General features: G+C 44.1%; 1 protein-coding gene across 1 annotated transcript; it reads left to right on the top strand.

Annotated features, from left to right (window-relative positions):
- Window positions 1-619: 619 nt before the first annotated feature.
- Window positions 620-838, top strand: GIQ15_04282 (uncharacterized protein; the record flags this gene model as incomplete). Its single annotated transcript, XM_033551699.1, has 1 exon — window positions 620-838. The coding sequence occupies one exon, from the start codon at window positions 620-622 to the stop codon at window positions 836-838; it is 219 nt and encodes a 72-aa protein (XP_033405429.1).
- Window positions 839-22,120: the final 21,282 nt, after the last annotated feature.

Below are 22,120 nucleotides of genomic sequence, written 5' to 3'. Positions count from 1 at the left end.
TACTACTTTAACTAAAAGACTAATACCCTTATAGCCACCTATACTAGAAGAAAGAATTAAGATTAAATACTAAATAAAATACCTTAGATTAAAATAAAAATAATAAAAACTATAAATAATTAATTAATAAAGAAGTAGAAAATGGTTTACTCTATTTAATGATAAAATGGCGAGCAACTGGCTAAAAGCGGCCTGATCTGACGGCCGCATCCGGCCAAAAACTTGCCAGAATTTTGACCACGCACCTTGATAAGTACTGCACACGCACACCCCCCGGTCAGGCACCGGCCAATCAGCCTGTGGGTCCACCTCGCATCCCTACCTCACTAGGAGAGAAGCGTCAGCGTTATTCATTCACTCTCTGTCGAGCGGCTACATGCTAATTCAGCGGGCGACTGAAATCCGTTTTTGCGTCGTAGTCAAGAAATGGAGGACCTCGCACTTGGGCCCCGGGGGCCTCATTTTTTGAGTCATCTGCCCTTTCTCTCCTCGCTCGCTCCTCCTCCCTCCCTCTCTCTCTATGTAGTATGCATCCATATTCGAGCTCCCTTTTCCCCATCTAGATACCCTACGGCCGTTTGGGATAACTCCACTCCCCTCGCTTTCCAGAGAAGAGAATATGACCCCCCATCGCCGTCCAGACAGCGACGACGATGAGAGTTACTCTGATCTAAGTGAAGCCTATTTCAGCGACGCTAGCGAGAGCGAAACCGACACTTCCTCTGCCTCTGACTATGGCGCTGACGCCGCATTATACAAAGATCGCGGCGAAGAAGGTGAAATAGACAAAGAGGATGAAGACGACGAAGACGAGGACGACGCCGGACGCTGGCTCTAGAATGAGGAGGAGCAACGCCCTCTGGATTATTACATCCAGGAGGAAAACTTCGACACGTCTACCCTCCGAAAGCGGAGGTACAGCCCAAACACACAGTTGAGACTCGACTGGGTCAGAGAACACTGGGAGCGGTGAGTGTTTCATTCGTGCCGACGTTGTTGTGGTGGCCGCTGACGCCGCGCTTCTATCACGTCTTCGCAGATACTGTATATTCATGAGCAGAGACTATTAGCATGAGTACGATATCCTGTTAATATAGTCCCTAAAAGGCTTCCTTAGCTGGGTGTGCGACCAGCGTTAGGGGAAGGATGGGAGGGTAAGGCCTAGGATCAGATGCAAGAGCTCCCTAGAGACGTTCTAGAAGTGGTATATGCTCGTCTATAAGGTTAAAGCTAGTAGGAGAATAGATAATATGATTATTAGAAATGCTCAAGATATAAGATATCGCGGCCCTAAGGTATAGTGAAAGATAGCTAACTTATAAATAGATTATAAGTCTTCTAGTTAAGAAGAAAAGGCTTAGTATAGAGAAACACAAGAAGGCGACAATATATATCTAGGACCTTATAGAGCTCCTCTGAGTGCTACTAGCGACGACACATACGCAATTTCTAATCAGCTGGCTTTGTATCTAACTAATCCTCTACTGTTACCTCGCTGGGTTCACTTTGAACTATCTAATAGCGCTCTTAATACTCTGCTACCATAACCTGACCCTAATACTAGTTCTAGATTGTTACAGACCACCTGCGGCGCAGCCCCAGGATATACACTCATTGGACAACAAGATTCCGGGACGGAATAACTACACATCACGTGACCATAAGGACAGGTCCCAGATGCCAAGACCAGGGACGGGTCCCTATGGGACCGAACATGAAAGGTCCACGAAGGGACCGGGACATCAGGTCCACGATGGGACCTGAGAAGAATCAGGAGGAAGGGATTGGATATACCATATATATAAAGACACTTATTTCCTCAGGATTAAGAGTCTTATACTCGCGATTAAACCAGCTATAGTTTTACTATACTACTTAATATAAAGCACTATTCTAGTTATCTTATACTATATTTACTAAATACCCCTTTGCCCATTGACGTAGGTCAACTTTGTCTTCACTACTTATAAGGACCTTTAGCCTTCATCCGACCCAGGCACTGACTAAAGCCACACTTAGAACTGAGGGATAGTCTCACTATAGTATTCTATCTCGCCCTAGTACCGAGCCGTCTTCTACAACAACTCACTTCCAACCCAAGCTTTCCCTAAAGACCTTCGTACCTTCTGTCTTACGGCAGGTGTGAACCTCTGATCACCTTTAGGTAATCAAGGAGCGCCGTCAGCTTGTGACATAGATTTAGAGAGTAGGAGACCTTATTTGGTTATTAAGGTATGCGCCAAGTTCATAAAAAAATATTTAGACATAAAGGATAAGTACATAGACACTGCGTTATCCCTTCCTTACCCCTGGTATTACTAACTAGCTATCTATAGTAGAATCATATTTCCTATTCCTAAAATCATCTTTAATCCTACTCTTATCCTTAGCCCTTATATCTTTCTACTAGGGATATTATTCTATATCTAGGTGTTTAAGTCCCCTAGTATTTGAGGACTAGAGAGCCTCTACGATATTAGAATTCTTAAAGGCCTCTAGGAGTAAAGGCTACTACTAAAAGACCATATACTAGACTGGTTTGTCTTCTATTAGGTGGTCAAGAATAGAGATAGTACTATTACACTACTCCATACGGTGCGTCTAATAGTAGATTAGCTTCAATATCGCCTAAAAAAGGCTAGTGAGATCACTGGCTTTGAGCAGGTGGTGAAGCCCTATGTGCTTCGCAACGGTGCCATGAAGGCGTATAACGCAAGCCGTGAGTATCCATCTATCCCGCAGCCATCAAACTGTATCTAACAGGATATCACAGCCGACGTCACCGACTCCCTCCAGTGCATGATGCTCCAGTATCGCTCCATCAACACATATATCAGGCACTACCAGGACCGGAACGTCACAGTTGACGTGCTCAGCATATACCGCGAGCTCAAGCCACAGAAGGCCCTAATGGCCATACTTTGCTTAATAAGCTAATCCATCGACCCCTAGTAGCTATAGAAGCTTATAACTACACAATTATCCTCTATAAATAAGAAAAAGTATATTTAAGGACTTATTTAAGAGAGGAATTATATAAAGAAGGAACGCGATCTTCTTCTATTAGGGAAAGAGTTTATAGAACTAGATCTTTAGTATTATAAGGCTAACTATAATCTCTATAATATATAATAGAGGGTAAGGCTTCGCCTAAAGCACTAAGTAATCAAAAAGTATTAAAAGGAACAGCCTATTATTGATAGCGAGCACCAACTGTTTAGGCAGGTGGTTAATGAGGAGATTAAGAGTGCGTTAGAGAGGAACAAATATATAACGCTAAAACATATACACCTTATTGATTCCGTAATAACACTGCTGGAGACCACTTGGGAGAGGGAGATGAAGCGCCAGATAAAGGCGATATATGCGATCACAGCGTACTGCGGGGTCCTCGAAGGTTCCGCCCGTGGTCGCCGATGTGCACCACTGGCGGAGCCTGTTGAGCCCAAGGTCAGAGTTCAAACCAGCGTCAGCGCGCAGATTGTATAGCAGCCACCATTTGTCTCACCACTCAAGAGAGCGATCCAGAAGATCAATATAGCAAAGAGGCTGAAGATCTACTTTATCTACCTAGGAAATAGCGTAATCAAGGAATTCGGCGAGGTTAGCAATCTAATAAAACACTTCTAGAGGGTATATCTAGACAAGTTCAGGATAATGGCATATAAGATCTGTAATGTGCCACTAGACACGATCATAGACCTCTTATTATATATAGAGCAAGCGCATAGGACAGTGACCCAGAATACCAAATATCAAACTCTTAGTGCTAGTGCCCGAGTGGGAGGTTGATTTTGTAAGTTGGATTTTTATTATCGCGTAGACTAAAGGATTTCTACCCTTATTATTCACTTTATATATATATAGAATAGATAATATAATTTATCAACAAAGATGCTAGCCACGTGATAAACTTCTTGGTGTATTATTCTTAGTTATATTCTATCCATAGATATGTTGGCCAAACTTCTAACTAAGGTTCTGCCACAATATAAGGACTTCCTTTAGACTTAGTGTATCTTAGTTATTAGTTAATCTATATAGGGGTGGCACCCCGCCGACCTAAAGCGCCTCTGTGAAATATATAAGCGGCTTTACAACAGGTACTTCTTCTGACTGGTGATAGACTCTAGGCCACGGCGTTATTTGTCTCGCTAGTCTATTAGATATATTTCTATAGTATATCTAGCTAGGGTGTATAGAAGAGTTATGGATAATAGAATCGCCTAGGAGTGACTTTGTCTGACCAGTGGTTGGATAGGTTGCTAATACAAGTTTTGGCTCGCGCGCTGGTGCTCTATAAAGTTAAGACAAGAGTTCTATATATATAGAGAGTGTCTCTACTATAAATAGATAAAACTTATAGATCTTCTCGCTAAGTCATAGGTTTTATTACTACTAATATTAAATATAGCGCTAGATTAAGCAATAAAGTGGGCAAGATAGTAGAAGTAGAAAATAGATAAGGCTACCTGGTCGATCTTTTAGTAGGGAGCTATTATTACACACTAAGCTCTTATTTTAATATTATATAGATAGTGCTATACTATAGAGTATAAAGTACACCATTATTATTTACAATCTACCTATCCTATCCTAAGAGGGATACTAAACTAACATTAATAGTAGGATAAGCTCCCAGACTATATGGATAGAAATATCGACTCCTGAATAACTAATTTTGAAATTTCCAATCTGAGAGATGTTAGGATATGTCGGATATTGCATCACGTGACCTCATACGGCCCCCTAGTATATCCACTTATACATGGCTTATGTAGGGTTAGCCCTTTCACACATATATATATAGAGGCTCAAAATGACCTATAGACTTAGATATCATCATTATTTATCTATTTTACACCCATTTTGAGCTTCTGATTATAGCGTTCTAGGTTTTATAGCACTTTATTATTATTCCGCTATATTTCAGAGGATAGAAATAGCTTAGTAAACAAGGATGTGGATTTGTTGGAACAAGGATGGTACTCGATACATGTGTACTGTACGGCGTAGCGTAATAGCGGAGTCTGAAAAGGAAAGAGGGTTATTTGTCTCTAGCCTAAAACGCCCTACCACCTTTCACAATTAGTTTCGCTGTATTGCCGCCTAAGATAACTATATACATAATTATGGGATACCTATATAAGTTCTATTAAGATAATTAATAACCAAGGTAAACTAGAAAATCTACTAAGAGATATAGGCGATAAAGTGCCTATAGTAGTTATATTAGGAATAGTATATATATTTTATTAGTAAGGTTATACCTAGACACTAATTTCTCCAGCTACCTAGGTACTTTACTCTTTAACTTTATTATATTTATACTCCCTGCGCTTTATAGCATATTATTAAAGCTTTGGGTTACAAAACTGGACTTCTCTGCTATTATAACTACCAATATCTATACCTATATTGGGGTGATTGTTAAAGTGATAAATAAAGGACTACCGCGTGTAGTATAGTTAATAATCAGGAATAAAACCTCCCGTACGCTTTTATCTAGACTTTAGTTTATATACACGCTTATACTCTTTTAGAGTCTGATAGGCTTTATTATAAATATAGTTATTATCTTTGTGGCTTATTATTTTATATCTATCTTTATTCTCTTTAAGACTTATTGTGCTAATATCATCTATATAAGAATTAGTGTATTCTTAGCTTTAAGTTTAATATTAGAGGTATCTATCTTAAATATAACATAGGCTTTAGATAAACCTAATATTCTTATTATAATTAGCTTAGTAAAATTTATAATAAATATCATCTTAGACTTTATATTAATTTCAAGCTTTCACGTTGGTGGTGTTTACCCTATAGTGAACCTATAAGGGATCATCTGTCTGGCTTGCGATATAAGTTCTGTACTTACTAGTCTTATTTACCTCACCTATATTGTGTGTTCTCGTCTAACCAAACGCGGCCACTTCTGGATAGACATTACACGTAACGCGAGAACACTGAGGGTACTTACTTAACCTGGTGCCATCTTCTTCTTTAAATTGGCAGTCTGGAACACACTCTACTTGTGGCTGATGGCCAGGATAGTATCAATAGGCTCAGATTACGCTACAGCGTGGGGGGTTTTCAATATCATTTACTGGGGTTTGATCATAGTGCTAGTATAGGCGCTAGAGGCCATATCGCTGACTTTTATAGGCTATAAGTGGGGAGAATTGAGACATAGGATTACAAGAATCTGTGGAAATTGGTGCCCCTCGGGCGACATGTGTTACAGACCACCTGCGGCGCAGCCCCAGAGTATACGCTCATTGGACGGACAAGACGGAACGGAATAACCACGTCCCACTCGCCCAGTCGCCCGACTCACTAGAGCGACTGAGAGAGCAGGGAGAGCCAGTATAAGCCGCCAGGTCGACGAAGTCGACGGCGCGACCAAGCGACTCGGGAGAGTAGGATATACAAGGACTTGTATATAAGGACGCTCATTACCTTAGGATCAAGAGTCTTATACTCGCGATCAAACCAGCTACAGTTTTACCATACTGCTCAATACAAAGCACTATTCCAGTTGTCTTATACTATATTCACCGAATATCCCTTTGCCCATTGACGCAGGTCAACTTTGTCTTCACTGCTCACAAGGACCTTCAGCCTTCATCCGACCAAGGCACTGACTGAAGCCACACTTGGAACTGAGGGATAGTCTCGCTATAGTATTCTATCTCGCCCCGGTACCGAGCCGTCTCCTACAACGACTCACCTCCAACCCAAGCTTTCCCTAAGACCTTCGTACCTTCTGTCTTACGGCAGGTGTGAACCTCTGATCACCTTTAGGTAATCAAGGAGCGCCGTCAGCTTGTGACATTGATCGCCCCGACTTCACGGTTACGAAGAGGCATAATCAATTTCGACTTGATAGAGCCCCGACTTCACGGTTACGAAGAGGCAAAAGTAATTCCGACTTACTAGAGCCACCATACTGTCATAGACACTCCGACCCGAGTGACTTACGATTATATATCAAGAAGGACAAAACTAGGTACGTATCGCCCTACCCCTGAAAAATATACTAACTACAGGAATATACCAAAGCAAGACGAGCCAATATGTCATCAGCAAGTGGACCCACCACCAATGTCAACAACCTACTCATGCAAATGAGGGAGAAGATCCTTGAATTAGAAAAAAGAATCGACGACCAACCCAACGACGAACAATTGGACGAAACCAACAAGCAGGTGGAAGAACAACGACGACTACTTGAAGATTGCAGAGACACCGTCGAACAAACTATGGTACAGATCGAAGGATACAAAGACGACATCAATGCACTTAAAGTGAGAACTGGAGACAAGAGGTCTACCGTCAAGATTCACGAACCCGATACTTATAAAGGAGACCGCGCCAAACTGGAACACTTCCTAGGGGAATGCGACATCTATCTGGCAACTAAACCAGGAGTCACTGATACGGAAAAAGTTATCTTCGCAGGATCCTATATGCGAGAGGCAGCGGCAACATGGTTCAAACCATATCTCGAGGACTGGACTAACACCGGAGGACGACCCATACTATACGCGGATGTACTCAACAGCTACGCACGATTCAAACAAGTACTCAGACAATTCTTCGGAGACACCGACAGAAAGAGGACCCTACAACGCAAACTACAGGGACTCAGACAAACCAGGGACGCAGCACAGTACGCAGCGCAATTACAGCAGATCTGTCAAGAACTAGGAATCCACGACGACGAGCAGAAAATGGCTATATTCGAACAAGGACTAAAACCAGAAACCCAATACGAAACCATCAAGATGGGACCATACAACAGTTTCGAACGAATGGTTGAAATGGCAGTACGCATCGACAATCAACTCTACAACCTACGAAACATACGACAAGGGAAAAACACTTTCTGGAAAGCAAACCAATACAAAGGGTCAAACAAACGCAACGACTACGGCACCACACCCATGGAATTGGACGCCACTGAAAAACGACCTTATAATACCGAGAAAAGCAAAAGATGCAGGGACAAGAAGCTATGTTTCTACTGCGAGAAACCCGGACATATCGCAAAAGACTGCAGGAAGAAACAAGGGGATACCAAGAAACACCTCAACGCTACCACTACGTCTAAGACTAGTAGCCACGAGAAGGAGCAGGGTAGAGGAGGCTATCAAGACTCACAGAACGACAAACAATACCTTAGGGCAACCAGCAAGAGACCTACTCTGATACGACAGAACGCAGTCGTAGGGTATGGATCAAGTTCTAACGGACTCACGGAGGAAGAATACCGAAGACTCCTGAGATGCCGAACCGACGGAATCACAACAGAACAGCACAACGATCTATTACGACAAGAATTACGAACACTAGAAAAACACAGACGAACCGTCACGGAAAGATCGGAACTACCAACAGACGTCGAACACGACTTAACGACAGGGCCCAACCAAGGAATTGTGACACCAGAACAAACAGACTCGGAAGGAGAAACCGAATCAGAATACGAAGATACGCAGGAAACGAATAACTGGGAAAACGAAGCACCACGGATAACGTTCAAAGATAGTTATGAACAACTACGGGAACAAAGAGAGAAATGCGATAACCAGATACCCGACGAACACTGGACAGTGTGCGAAGAGAAAGGACTATGCTTCAGACACAACGAGGAAAAACAGACAGAAGTCAGAGACCCCAGGCACCCATGCCACGACGAATACGGGTGGGACTGCCACTGCGAATACCACATCTTCAAAGAAACATGGAAATCAGGACGAAGATTTCACTACGAAAACTGCATGAAATGTCCATCGTGCAGAGATAGCAAGGACATCCACTGGAGGTATTGTACAGACAAGGAGTGTCTGGTACACATCGACAAATACTCAGGATGGATAGATGGAAAAAGTGTCAATGTAACGGACCAAGAAAACATAACGCCACACGAACGACTGGAAGTCTTATACTGGAAAACAGGCAAACAAATCACTGTGCAGTATGAAGGACATACCACACAGTTCGAAGGAAAAGCGGCAACCAGATATTGGTTGAAGACGACACGACACTTACGAAAACAGCTACAGCTCCAAGAGAGTCGGAAAGACCGAGCAACACAGACGACAGAGTACCTAGACGAGGACTCGACAGACGAACTCAGTTGGGAAGAACTGAATGAGGAAATTCAGACTTTAACTAGTGCTGAAGGACCGTACGACGGAACTCATGATCAACAAACCAAGACGATAGGAAACGGACGATTTCGACAGTCTACAGGACTTAAAACAGGCAGAAGTCTAGCTGCAACAAGAGGAAAGAATCACTTGGCGATAGTAGTCCAATTGGCAGGGCTAAACGCGCGAGCACTGATCGATTCAGGAGCTACTGGGAACTTCATAGATCTGGAATTTGTGAAGCAGTCAGGGATTCATACCCAAACGAAAAAGGAACCATACAAACTGGGAGGACTTAACGAAGATTGGAACCAAAGAATCGACAAGGAAACCAGAGGTATGAAGGTACACGTCAAAGGACGGTACAAGGGAACAGAATGTTTCGACGTGACAAGCCTAGGGAGTTACGACATGGTCTTGGGACACCCTTGGTTAGCGAAACACAACCCGACTATTAACTGGAGAGACGGCACATTGTGACTAGATGGTGGAAACCGCCGCTCTGACCAGAAGACTGATACCCTTGCGGCCACCCGCACCGAAAGAAGGGATCGAGGTCAGATACTGGGCAAGACGCCCCAGGTCGAAACGGGAACGACAGGAACTGCAAACGATCGATCAACAAAGAAGCAGGAAACGGTTCACCGAACGGAGGAAGCTACTGAAATGGACAAACTACGACAACAGATACCGAAGGAATATCACGACCTAATCGAGGTATTCAGAGAACGAGAACCATCAGAAAGCTTGCCGGAACATCAGGCATGGGATCATGAGATACCCCTAGTGGAAGGGAAGACGCCTGCATACAAACCCACATACAGATTAACCGAGACAGAACTCGAAGAACTACGGAAATACATCGACAGCAACTTGAAAAAGGATATATACGACAATCGACATCACCAGCAGGATACCCAATCATCTTTGTACCAAAGAAAGATGGAAGCCTACGATTATGCGTGGATTACCGACAACTTAACGATATAACGATCAAGAACCGATACCCATTACCACTCATTGATGAGATACAAGACAGATTTGGAGGAGCAACATACTTCACGGCATTGGACATACGAGAAGCCTACTACCGGATACGAATGAAAGAAGGCGAAGAATGGAAAACAGCATTCAGGACACGATTCGGATTATACGAATTCTTGGTTATGCCTTTTGGATTAACCAACGCACCAGCAACATTCCAGGCACTTATCAACAACGTGCTACGCGAATATTTGGACATATTTGTGGTAGTATACCTGGACGACGTCCTGATATTTACTAAAGGAACCCGAGAAGACCACACAGAAAAAGTCAGGCAAGTACTCAAGAAACTTGAAGAGTACGAGCTTTACCTCAAAGCATCAAAGTGTGAATTCTACAAACAATCAGTCAAGTTCCTAGGACATATCGTGTCAACAGAAGGAATCCAGATGGACCCGGACAAGATCAAAGCCATTATCGATTGGCCTACGCCGACAACAGTCAAAGAAGTACAACAGTTCCACGGACTAGCGAATTATTATCGACAATACATACACAAATTCTCAGCAACAGCGAAACCCCTGACGGACCTATTCAGGAAGGCAAAAGAGTTTATTTGGGGAACCAATGAAGAACAAGCATTCAAAGAACTTAAGGAAAAGTTTAGTCAAGGAGACATGCGAATACACTTCGACCCGAACAAAGAGAGTTATCTCGATACAGACGCATCAGACTGTGCGATCGGAGCACGGTTACAACAAAAAGACGACACAGGAAAACTAAGATTGGTTGCATGCTACGCAAGAACCATGACCCCTGCAGAACAGAATTATGATATCCATGACAAAGAATTACTAGCAATTGTTGCAGCATTTAAGAGATGGAAGCAAGAGCTCCAAGGAGCAAGGCATCTGACCACAGTTATCAGCGACCACCAGAACCTGACATACTTTACGACGACTAAGGAACTCACACGTCGACAGTCAAGATGGTATACCGAGGTGCTAGCCTACTACAACTTCAAAATACAACACTGCAAAGGAACAGAGAATGCCTTCGCGGACGCGTTGAGCAGAAGACCAGATTTAATGACGAAGAAAAGAGAATCCAGAGCAATATTGCATCTAGATCCAGATACCAAGGGTATGATCTTAGATCAGCAAGCATTGAGAGCTACTCGAACGGTCACGACCGAGGAAGACACTCTGACGAACGAAATACGAAAAGCAATAATAAAAGATCCCTTATTCGAACGAATCAAGGACAACGACGAAAAATACAAAAGGAAAACGGAATACTTCTATATCAAGGATTGATATACATACCCAGAGAAGTACGACCACGAATACTAAGAGACAACCACGACGCAAAAGTTGCAGGACATTTCGGAATTGAAAAAACCATGGACCGGATTACGCAAAACTACTATTGGCCAGGAATGTGGAGAGAGATCAGACGATACATCCAGGAGTGTGAAGTTTGCCAACGAAACAAATCAGAACGACACGCGCCATATGGACTCCTACAGCCTATACCATACAAGGAAACAGCATGGAAATCAATAGCGATGGACTTTATAGTCAAGCTACCGAAGTCAACAGAGCCACGAACGGGCATTCAATACGATTCGATACTTACAGTCACGGACAGACTGACGAAGTATACTTATTTCATACCATTTATCGAAAAGACCACATCACCGGAGACAGCATACATCCTATTACGACATGTCTTCGCAGACAAAGGATTACCGGACGAAATTATATCAGACAGAGACACAAGATTCATGTGTAAATTCTGGACGACACTCACTGAAAGAATGGGGATTGAACAGAAAGCCTCGACGGCATATCACCCACAGACAGACGGACAAAGCGAAAGGATGAACCAAACAGTGGAACAGTACCTGAGATGTTATATCAACTACGAACAGGATAACTGGGTTTCACTACTACCAATGGCACAGCTCGCCTACAACGGAGCGAAGAACGCCTCGACAGGCATGACACCTTTCTTTGCAAACTACGGAAGAGAAACGGAAACGATAAAAACACCAAAAGAAGGCAAGACGCACGCCTTAGAAGCAGAGGTTTCGGCAGAACAGATGCGCGAACTCCACAAACACTTACAGTTGGATCTCGAATTCTTGAACTACAGAATGAAACACTACTACGACCAACGGCACGTGGAAGCGCCAGACTTTAAGAAGGGGGAAAAAGTATTCCTACTTCGACGAAACATCAAGACATTGAGACCAAGCGACAAATTGGACCACAAGAAACTGGGACCATTCAAGATTTTGGAAAAGATTGGACAACTCAATTACAAACTCCAACTTCCAGACCACATGCAAATATACCCAACGTTTCACGTCTCATTACTCGAAAAAGCACCCCAGAACGCCAAACCATACGAACCAGAAATACAACCAGAAAATCAAGAAAAAGAATACGAAGTCGAGAAAATCCTAGACAAGAAAGTGATCAGCGGACGAACTCACTACTTGGTTAAATGGAAAGGATATGACTTCTCAGAAAACACTTACGAACCCGCTAGGCACCTGAAGCATTCGCAGCGCCTGGTGAAGAATTTCTACCAACGGGTAAAGAACCAGGAGAAGGAAGGCCCTCAAGAAGTTGATCAATAGAATAATCACCGGAGGAAGGGGCACCGAAAGTCAGGGCGAAGAGATCCTGAGCCTCTTGCTGAAGGAAAGCCTGGTCATCGGACAGAGAAACCTGAGCAGCCAAGGCCTGCTCCCTCTCAGCGTCCAAGGCTTCCAGATCCTCCACAGTCTTCACATCGGAGCGAAGAAACTCGCCAGCACGGGAGCGAAGCAATTTCCGTTGTTTTTCGATGCGGGAAAGACGACCGAACAGTTCCGACACCCGAGCACGAGTCTCCTCTTCTTCACGCTCCAAGCGATCAGTAGCTTGAACGAGCTTGTTCCAATCCAGATCCGACGTTAAGTCACCAGCGTTACACCGTTTGCCAGAACGAGTACACTCGCTGCACTTCTTCGACTCGGGAGAAACGACGCACTCCTTTTGAAGGCGAGCACAACGAGAACAACGAGAGGCCATGACGACACCAGAGCGTTCGATACGTTCGGCAAGACGATGCCTGTTAAGAGAAGAATCACTGGATTTGGACGACATGATTAGTACATGACGAGAGGCGCTGAAAAGGAAGGAAGACACTAAAAACACGAAGGGAGGACACTCACGGATATTTATGCACTCGTCGAGACGACTCGATAAGAAAGGAGGGGATGATGTTACAGACCACCTGCGGCGCAGCCCCAGAGTATACGCTCATTGGACGGACAAGACGGAACGGAATAACCACGTCCCACTCGCCCAGTCGCCCGACTCACTAGAGCGACTGAGAGAGCAGGGAGAGCCAGTATAAGCCGCCAGGTCGACGAAGTCGACGGCGCGACCAAGCGACTCGGGAGAGTAGGATATACAAGGACTTGTATATAAGGACGCTCATTACCTTAGGATCAAGAGTCTTATACTCGCGATCAAACCAGCTACAGTTTTACCATACTGCTCAATACAAAGCACTATTCCAGTTGTCTTATACTATATTCACCGAATATCCCTTTGCCCATTGACGCAGGTCAACTTTGTCTTCACTGCTCACAAGGACCTTCAGCCTTCATCCGACCAAGGCACTGACTGAAGCCACACTTGGAACTGAGGGATAGTCTCGCTATAGTATTCTATCTCGCCCCGGTACCGAGCCGTCTCCTACAACGACTCACCTCCAACCCAAGCTTTCCCTAAGACCTTCGTACCTTCTGTCTTACGGCAGGTGTGAACCTCTGATCACCTTTAGGTAATCAAGGAGCGCCGTCAGCTTGTGACAACATGCTGAGTAGAAAACCACCCTCTAACTAAGTTGTGTAACAGAGTACTAATTAATAATATAGAGATTATTAAACCTGCCCTTATCTTAATAGGGATTACTTTGCTGGTCGAGGTGCCCCTATATATATTTCTTGCCTTCTTTGGATATCAACAATTTGCGTTATACCTAACCAGATCACATGTGGTTTCTAAGATCACGGCCAACATATGGAGGTCTATTGATTAGTATTCATTCTTCTGGCGGCTGCCTTAATTATTATTTCTAACTATTGGTATAGGTACTATATTTTCTATATAGTATTGACCTAGCTAGCCACTATTCTTCTAGCTACTTGTCCACTATAGTATCTATATTAGTCGTTTGTCTCCAATTTTTCTTATATCCTCCCCTAGGCTATTACTTATTAGATTACACGCCAAGGGCTGAGAACACATGGACTTTTTATAGGCTGGTGTTTAGGGGTAGTCTTGTTTTCTTGTTTCTTATTATTCTTTTAGCCAATGCGCTTTGGATTTGGAGGCTACTTATTGGAAGAAAGTAAATTAAACTAGCCTAATAGCTATAACTATATGGATAAAGTTAATAGGCAGTCATAGTACTTAAAAAACCACAGTGAAATACAAAGTTTGTGCGCCTCTTATTAAAGGTTAGTAGATGAGTCCTGAAAATTAAGGCGAATCAAGTATATTAACTCTTTTAAAATAATGCTAGATATTAATAGTAGACCTTGGTTAAATTTATTTATAATATATTGAATTATATTATTGTTTCTAAAAGGGTTATTATCCTTTATTATAATATAGTTATTAGATATAAATTTAACTCTGGAAATTTAGCTAGGTTCTAGTTTAATAGCTCTTATTTTAGGAATTATCTTGTGAAAAGAAAACTTTAAAGGCGTTACAATCTGAAGATATACGCTAATGAATTGTTAACTATATAAGTCTTTAGTGTTACAGACCACCTGCGGCGCAGCCCCAGGATATACACTCATTGGACGGGAGGATCACGGGCCAGACCTTGAGGGCACTAGTCACGTGACCAATAGCGATAGGACCAATAGGACGGGCTTGGCAGCTTCCTATTGATACTATCACAACAACCAATAGGAGTGATAGTGTCACAAGCTGACGGCGCTCCTTGATTACCTAAAGGTGATCAGAGGTTCACACCTGCCGTAAGACAGAAGGTACGAAGGTCTTAGGGAAAGCTTGGGTTGGAGGTGAGTCGTTGTAGGAGACGGCTCGGTACCGGGGCGAGATAGAATACTATAGCGAGACTATCCCTCAGTTCCAAGTGTGGCTTCAGTCAGTGCCTTGGTCGGATGAAGGCTGAAGGTCCTTGTGAGCAGTGAAGACAAAGTTGACCTGCGTCAATGGGCAAAGGGATATTCGGTGAATATAGTATAAGACAACTGGAATAGTGCTTTGTATTGAGCAGTATGGTAAAACTGTAGCTGGTTTGATCGCGAGTATAAGACTCTTGATCCTAAGGTAATGAGCGTCCTTATATACAAGTCCTTGTATATCCTACTCTCCCGAGTCGCTTGGTCGCGCCGTCGACTTCGTCGACCTGGCGGCTTATACTGGCTCTCCCTGCTCTCTCAGTCGCTCTAGTGAGTCGGGCGACTGGGCGAGTGGGACGTGGTTATTCCGTTCCGTCTTGTCCGTCCAATGAGCGTATACTCTGGGGCTGCGCCGCAGGTGGTCTGTAACATCATCCCCTCCTTTCTTATCGAGTCGTCTCGACGAGTGCATAAATATCCGTGAGTGTCCTCCCTTCGTGTTTTTAGTGTCTTCCTTCCTTTTCAGCGCCTCTCGTCATGTACTAATCATGTCGTCCAAATCCAGTGATTCTTCTCTTAACAGGCATCGTCTTGCCGAACGTATCGAACGCTCTGGTGTCGTCATGGCCTCTCGTTGTTCTCGTTGTGCTCGCCTTCAAAAGGAGTGCGTCGTTTCTCCCGAGTCGAAGAAGTGCAGCGAGTGTACTCGTTCTGGCAAACGGTGTAACGCTGGTGACTTAACGTCGGATCTGGATTGGAACAAGCTCGTTCAAGCTACTGATCGCTTGGAGCGTGAAGAAGAGGAGACTCGTGCTCGGGTGTCGGAACTGTTCGGTCGTCTTTCCCGCATCGAAAAACAACGGAAATTGCTTCGCTCCCGTGCTGGCGAGTTTCTTCGCTCCGATGTGAAGACTGTGGAGGATCTGGAAGCCTTGGACGCTGAGAGGGAGCAGGCCTTGGCTGCTCAGGTTTCTCTGTCCGATGACCAGGCTTTCCTTCAGCAAGAGGCTCAGGATCTCTTCGCCCTGACTTTCGGTGCCCCTTCCTCCGGTGATTATTCTATTGATCAACTTCTTGAGGGCCTTCCTTCTCCTGGTTCTTTACCCGTTGGTAGAAATTCTTCACCAGGCGCTGCGAATGCTTCAGGTGCCTAGCGGGTTCGTAAGTGTTTTCTGAGAAGTCATATCCTTTCCATTTAACCAAGTAGTGAGTTCGTCCGCTGATCACTTTCTTGTCTAGGATTTTCTCGACTTCGTATTCTTTTTCTTGATTTTCTGGTTGTATTTCTGGTTCGTATGGTTTGGCGTTCTGGGGTGCTTTTTCGAGTAATGAGACGTGAAACGTTGGGTATATTTGCATGTGGTCTGGAAGTTGGAGTTTGTAATTGAGTTGTCCAATCTTTTCCAAAATCTTGAATGGTCCCAGTTTCTTGTGGTCCAATTTGTCGCTTGGTCTCAATGTCTTGATGTTTCGTCGAAGTAGGAATACTTTTTCCCCCTTCTTAAAGTCTGGCGCTTCCACGTGCCGTTGGTCGTAGTAGTGTTTCATTCTGTAGTTCAAGAATTCGAGATCCAACTGTAAGTGTTTGTGGAGTTCGCGCATCTGTTCTGCCGAAACCTCTGCTTCTAAGGCGTGCGTCTTGCCTTCTTTTGGTGTTTTTATCGTTTCCGTTTCTCTTCCGTAGTTTGCAAAGAAAGGTGTCATGCCTGTCGAGGCGTTCTTCGCTCCGTTGTAGGCGAGCTGTGCCATTGGTAGTAGTGAAACCCAGTTATCCTGTTCGTAGTTGATATAACATCTCAGGTACTGTTCCACTGTTTGGTTCATCCTTTCGCTTTGTCCGTCTGTCTGTGGGTGATATGCCGTCGAGGCTTTCTGTTCAATCCCCATTCTTTCAGTGAGTGTCGTCCAGAATTTACACATGAATCTTGTGTCTCTGTCTGATATAATTTCGTCCGGTAATCCTTTGTCTGCGAAGACATGTCGTAATAGGATGTATGCTGTCTCCGGTGATGTGGTCTTTTCGATAAATGGTATGAAATAAGTATACTTCGTCAGTCTGTCCGTGACTGTAAGTATCGAATCGTATTGAATGCCCGTTCGTGGCTCTGTTGACTTCGGTAGCTTGACTATAAAGTCCATCGCTATTGATTTCCATGCTGTTTCCTTGTATGGTATAGGCTGTAGGAGTCCATATGGCGCGTGTCGTTCTGATTTGTTTCGTTGGCAAACTTCACACTCCTGGATGTATCGTCTGATCTCTCTCCACATTCCTGGCCAATAGTAGTTTTGCGTAATCCGGTCCATGGTTTTTTCAATTCCGAAATGTCCTGCAACTTTTGCGTCGTGGTTGTCTCTTAGTATTCGTGGTCGTACTTCTCTGGGTATGTATATCAATCCTTGATATAGAAGTATTCCGTTTTCCTTTTTGTATTTTTCGTCGTTGTCCTTGATTCGTTCGAATAAGGGATCTTTTATTATTGCTTTTCGTATTTCGTTCGTCAGAGTGTCTTCCTCGGTCGTGACCGTTCGAGTAGCTCTCAATGCTTGCTGATCTAAGATCATACCCTTGGTATCTGGATCTAGATGCAATATTGCTCTGGATTCTCTTTTCTTCGTCATTAAATCTGGTCTTCTGCTCAACGCGTCCGCGAAGGCATTCTCTGTTCCTTTGCAGTGTTGTATTTTGAAGTTGTAGTAGGCTAGCACCTCGGTATACCATCTTGACTGTCGACGTGTGAGTTCCTTAGTCGTCGTAAAGTATGTCAGGTTCTGGTGGTCGCTGATAACTGTGGTCAGATGCCTTGCTCCTTGGAGCTCTTGCTTCCATCTCTTAAATGCTGCAACAATTGCTAGTAATTCTTTGTCATGGATATCATAATTCTGTTCTGCAGGGGTCATGGTTCTTGCGTAGCATGCAACCAATCTTAGTTTTCCTGTGTCGTCTTTTTGTTGTAACCGTGCTCCGATCGCACAGTCTGATGCGTCTGTATCGAGATAACTCTCTTTGTTCGGGTCGAAGTGTATTCGCATGTCTCCTTGACTAAACTTTTCCTTAAGTTCTTTGAATGCTTGTTCTTCATTGGTTCCCCAAATAAACTCTTTTGCCTTCCTGAATAGGTCCGTCAGGGGTTTCGCTGTTGCTGAGAATTTGTGTATGTATTGTCGATAATAATTCGCTAGTCCGTGGAACTGTTGTACTTCTTTGACTGTTGTCGGCGTAGGCCAATCGATAATGGCTTTGATCTTGTCCGGGTCCATCTGGATTCCTTCTGTTGACACGATATGTCCTAGGAACTTGACTGATTGTTTGTAGAATTCACACTTTGATGCTTTGAGGTAAAGCTCGTACTCTTCAAGTTTCTTGAGTACTTGCCTGACTTTTTCTGTGTGGTCTTCTCGGGTTCCTTTAGTAAATATCAGGACGTCGTCCAGGTATACTACCACAAATATGTCCAAATATTCGCGTAGCACGTTGTTGATAAGTGCCTGGAATGTTGCTGGTGCGTTGGTTAATCCAAAAGGCATAACCAAGAATTCGTATAATCCGAATCGTGTCCTGAATGCTGTTTTCCATTCTTCGCCTTCTTTCATTCGTATCCGGTAGTAGGCTTCTCGTATGTCCAATGCCGTGAAGTATGTTGCTCCTCCAAATCTGTCTTGTATCTCATCAATGAGTGGTAATGGGTATCGGTTCTTGATCGTTATATCGTTAAGTTGTCGGTAATCCACGCATAATCGTAGGCTTCCATCTTTCTTTGGTACAAAGATGATTGGGTATCCTGCTGGTGATGTCGATTGTCGTATATATCCTTTTTTCAAGTTGCTGTCGATGTATTTCCGTAGTTCTTCGAGTTCTGTCTCGGTTAATCTGTATGTGGGTTTGTATGCAGGCGTCTTCCCTTCCACTAGGGGTATCTCATGATCCCATGCCTGATGTTCCGGCAAGCTTTCTGATGGTTCTCGTTCTCTGAATACCTCGATTAGGTCGTGATATTCCTTCGGTATCTGTTGTCGTAGTTTGTCCATTTCAGTAGCTTCCTCCGTTCGGTGAACCGTTTCCTGCTTCTTTGTTGATCGATCGTTTGCAGTTCCTGTCGTTCCCGTTTCGACCTGGGGCGTCTTGCCCAGTATCTGACCTCGATCCCTTCTTTCGGTGCGGGTGGCCGCAAGGGTATCAGTCTTCTGGTCAGAGCGGCGGTTTCCACCATCTAGTCACAATGTGCCGTCTCTCCAGTTAATAGTCGGGTTGTGTTTCGCTAACCAAGGGTGTCCCAAGACCATGTCGTAACTCCCTAGGCTTGTCACGTCGAAACATTCTGTTCCCTTGTACCGTCCTTTGACGTGTACCTTCATACCTCTGGTTTCCTTGTCGATTCTTTGGTTCCAATCTTCGTTAAGTCCTCCCAGTTTGTATGGTTCCTTTTTCGTTTGGGTATGAATCCCTGACTGCTTCACAAATTCCAGATCTATGAAGTTCCCAGTAGCTCCTGAATCGATCAGTGCTCGCGCGTTTAGCCCTGCCAATTGGACTACTATCGCCAAGTGATTCTTTCCTCTTGTTGCAGCTAGACTTCTGCCTGTTTTAAGTCCTGTAGACTGTCGAAATCGTCCGTTTCCTATCGTCTTGGTTTGTTGATCATGAGTTCCGTCGTACGGTCCTTCAGCACTAGTTAAAGTCTGAATTTCCTCATTCAGTTCTTCCCAACTGAGTTCGTCTGTCGAGTCCTCGTCTAGGTACTCTGTCGTCTGTGTTGCTCGGTCTTTCCGACTCTCTTGGAGCTGTAGCTGTTTTCGTAAGTGTCGTGTCGTCTTCAACCAATATCTGGTTGCCGCTTTTCCTTCGAACTGTGTGGTATGTCCTTCATACTGCACAGTGATTTGTTTGCCTGTTTTCCAGTATAAGACTTCCAGTCGTTCGTGTGGCGTTATGTTTTCTTGGTCCGTTACATTGACACTTTTTCCATCTATCCATCCTGAGTATTTGTCGATGTGTACCAGACACTCCTTGTCTGTACAATACCTCCAGTGGATGTCCTTGCTATCTCTGCACGATGGACATTTCATGCAGTTTTCGTAGTGAAATCTTCGTCCTGATTTCCATGTTTCTTTGAAGATGTGGTATTCGCAGTGGCAGTCCCACCCGTATTCGTCGTGGCATGGGTGCCTGGGGTCTCTGACTTCTGTCTGTTTTTCCTCGTTGTGTCTGAAGCATAGTCCTTTCTCTTCGCACACTGTCCAGTGTTCGTCGGGTATCTGGTTATCGCATTTCTCTCTTTGTTCCCGTAGTTGTTCATAACTATCTTTGAACGTTATCCGTGGTGCTTCGTTTTCCCAGTTATTCGTTTCCTGCGTATCTTCGTATTCTGATTCGGTTTCTCCTTCCGAGTCTGTTTGTTCTGGTGTCACAATTCCTTGGTTGGGCCCTGTCGTTAAGTCGTGTTCGACGTCTGTTGGTAGTTCCGATCTTTCCGTGACGGTTCGTCTGTGTTTTTCTAGTGTTCGTAATTCTTGTCGTAATAGATCGTTGTGCTGTTCTGTTGTGATTCCGTCGGTTCGGCATCTCAGGAGTCTTCGGTATTCTTCCTCCGTGAGTCCGTTAGAACTTGATCCATACCCTACGACTGCGTTCTGTCGTATCAGAGTAGGTCTCTTGCTGGTTGCCCTAAGGTATTGTTTGTCGTTCTGTGAGTCTTGATAGCCTCCTCTACCCTGCTCCTTCTCGTGGCTACTAGTCTTAGACGTAGTGGTAGCGTTGAGGTGTTTCTTGGTATCCCCTTGTTTCTTCCTGCAGTCTTTTGCGATATGTCCGGGTTTCTCGCAGTAGAAACATAGCTTCTTGTCCCTGCATCTTTTGCTTTTCTCGGTATTATAAGGTCGTTTTTCAGTGGCGTCCAATTCCATGGGTGTGGTGCCGTAGTCGTTGCGTTTGTTTGACCCTTTGTATTGGTTTGCTTTCCAGAAAGTGTTTTTCCCTTGTCGTATGTTTCGTAGGTTGTAGAGTTGATTGTCGATGCGTACTGCCATTTCAACCATTCGTTCGAAACTGTTGTATGGTCCCATCTTGATGGTTTCGTATTGGGTTTCTGGTTTTAGTCCTTGTTCGAATATAGCCATTTTCTGCTCGTCGTCGTGGATTCCTAGTTCTTGACAGATCTGCTGTAATTGCGCTGCGTACTGTGCTGCGTCCCTGGTTTGTCTGAGTCCCTGTAGTTTGCGTTGTAGGGTCCTCTTTCTGTCGGTGTCTCCGAAGAATTGTCTGAGTACTTGTTTGAATCGTGCGTAGCTGTTGAGTACATCCGCGTATAGTATGGGTCGTCCTCCGGTGTTAGTCCAGTCCTCGAGATATGGTTTGAACCATGTTGCCGCTGCCTCTCGCATATAGGATCCTGCGAAGATAACTTTTTCCGTATCAGTGACTCCTGGTTTAGTTGCCAGATAGATGTCGCATTCCCCTAGGAAGTGTTCCAGTTTGGCGCGGTCTCCTTTATAAGTATCGGGTTCGTGAATCTTGACGGTAGACCTCTTGTCTCCAGTTCTCACTTTAAGTGCATTGATGTCGTCTTTGTATCCTTCGATCTGTACCATAGTTTGTTCGACGGTGTCTCTGCAATCTTCAAGTAGTCGTCGTTGTTCTTCCACCTGCTTGTTGGTTTCGTCCAATTGTTCGTCGTTGGGTTGGTCGTCGATTCTTTTTTCTAATTCAAGGATCTTCTCCCTCATTTGCATGAGTAGGTTGTTGACATTGGTGGTGGGTCCACTTGCTGATGACATATTGGCTCGTCTTGCTTTGGTATATTCCTGTAGTTAGTATATTTTTCAG

This window comes from Arthroderma uncinatum (assembly GCF_011692745.1).
Source record: "Arthroderma uncinatum strain CBS 119779 chromosome Unknown scaffold3, whole genome shotgun sequence".
Classification (NCBI taxonomy): domain Eukaryota; kingdom Fungi; phylum Ascomycota; class Eurotiomycetes; order Onygenales; family Arthrodermataceae; genus Arthroderma; species Arthroderma uncinatum.
The sequence above is the reverse complement of the archived record's forward strand: the minus strand, read 5'-3'. Positions and strand labels throughout refer to the sequence as shown.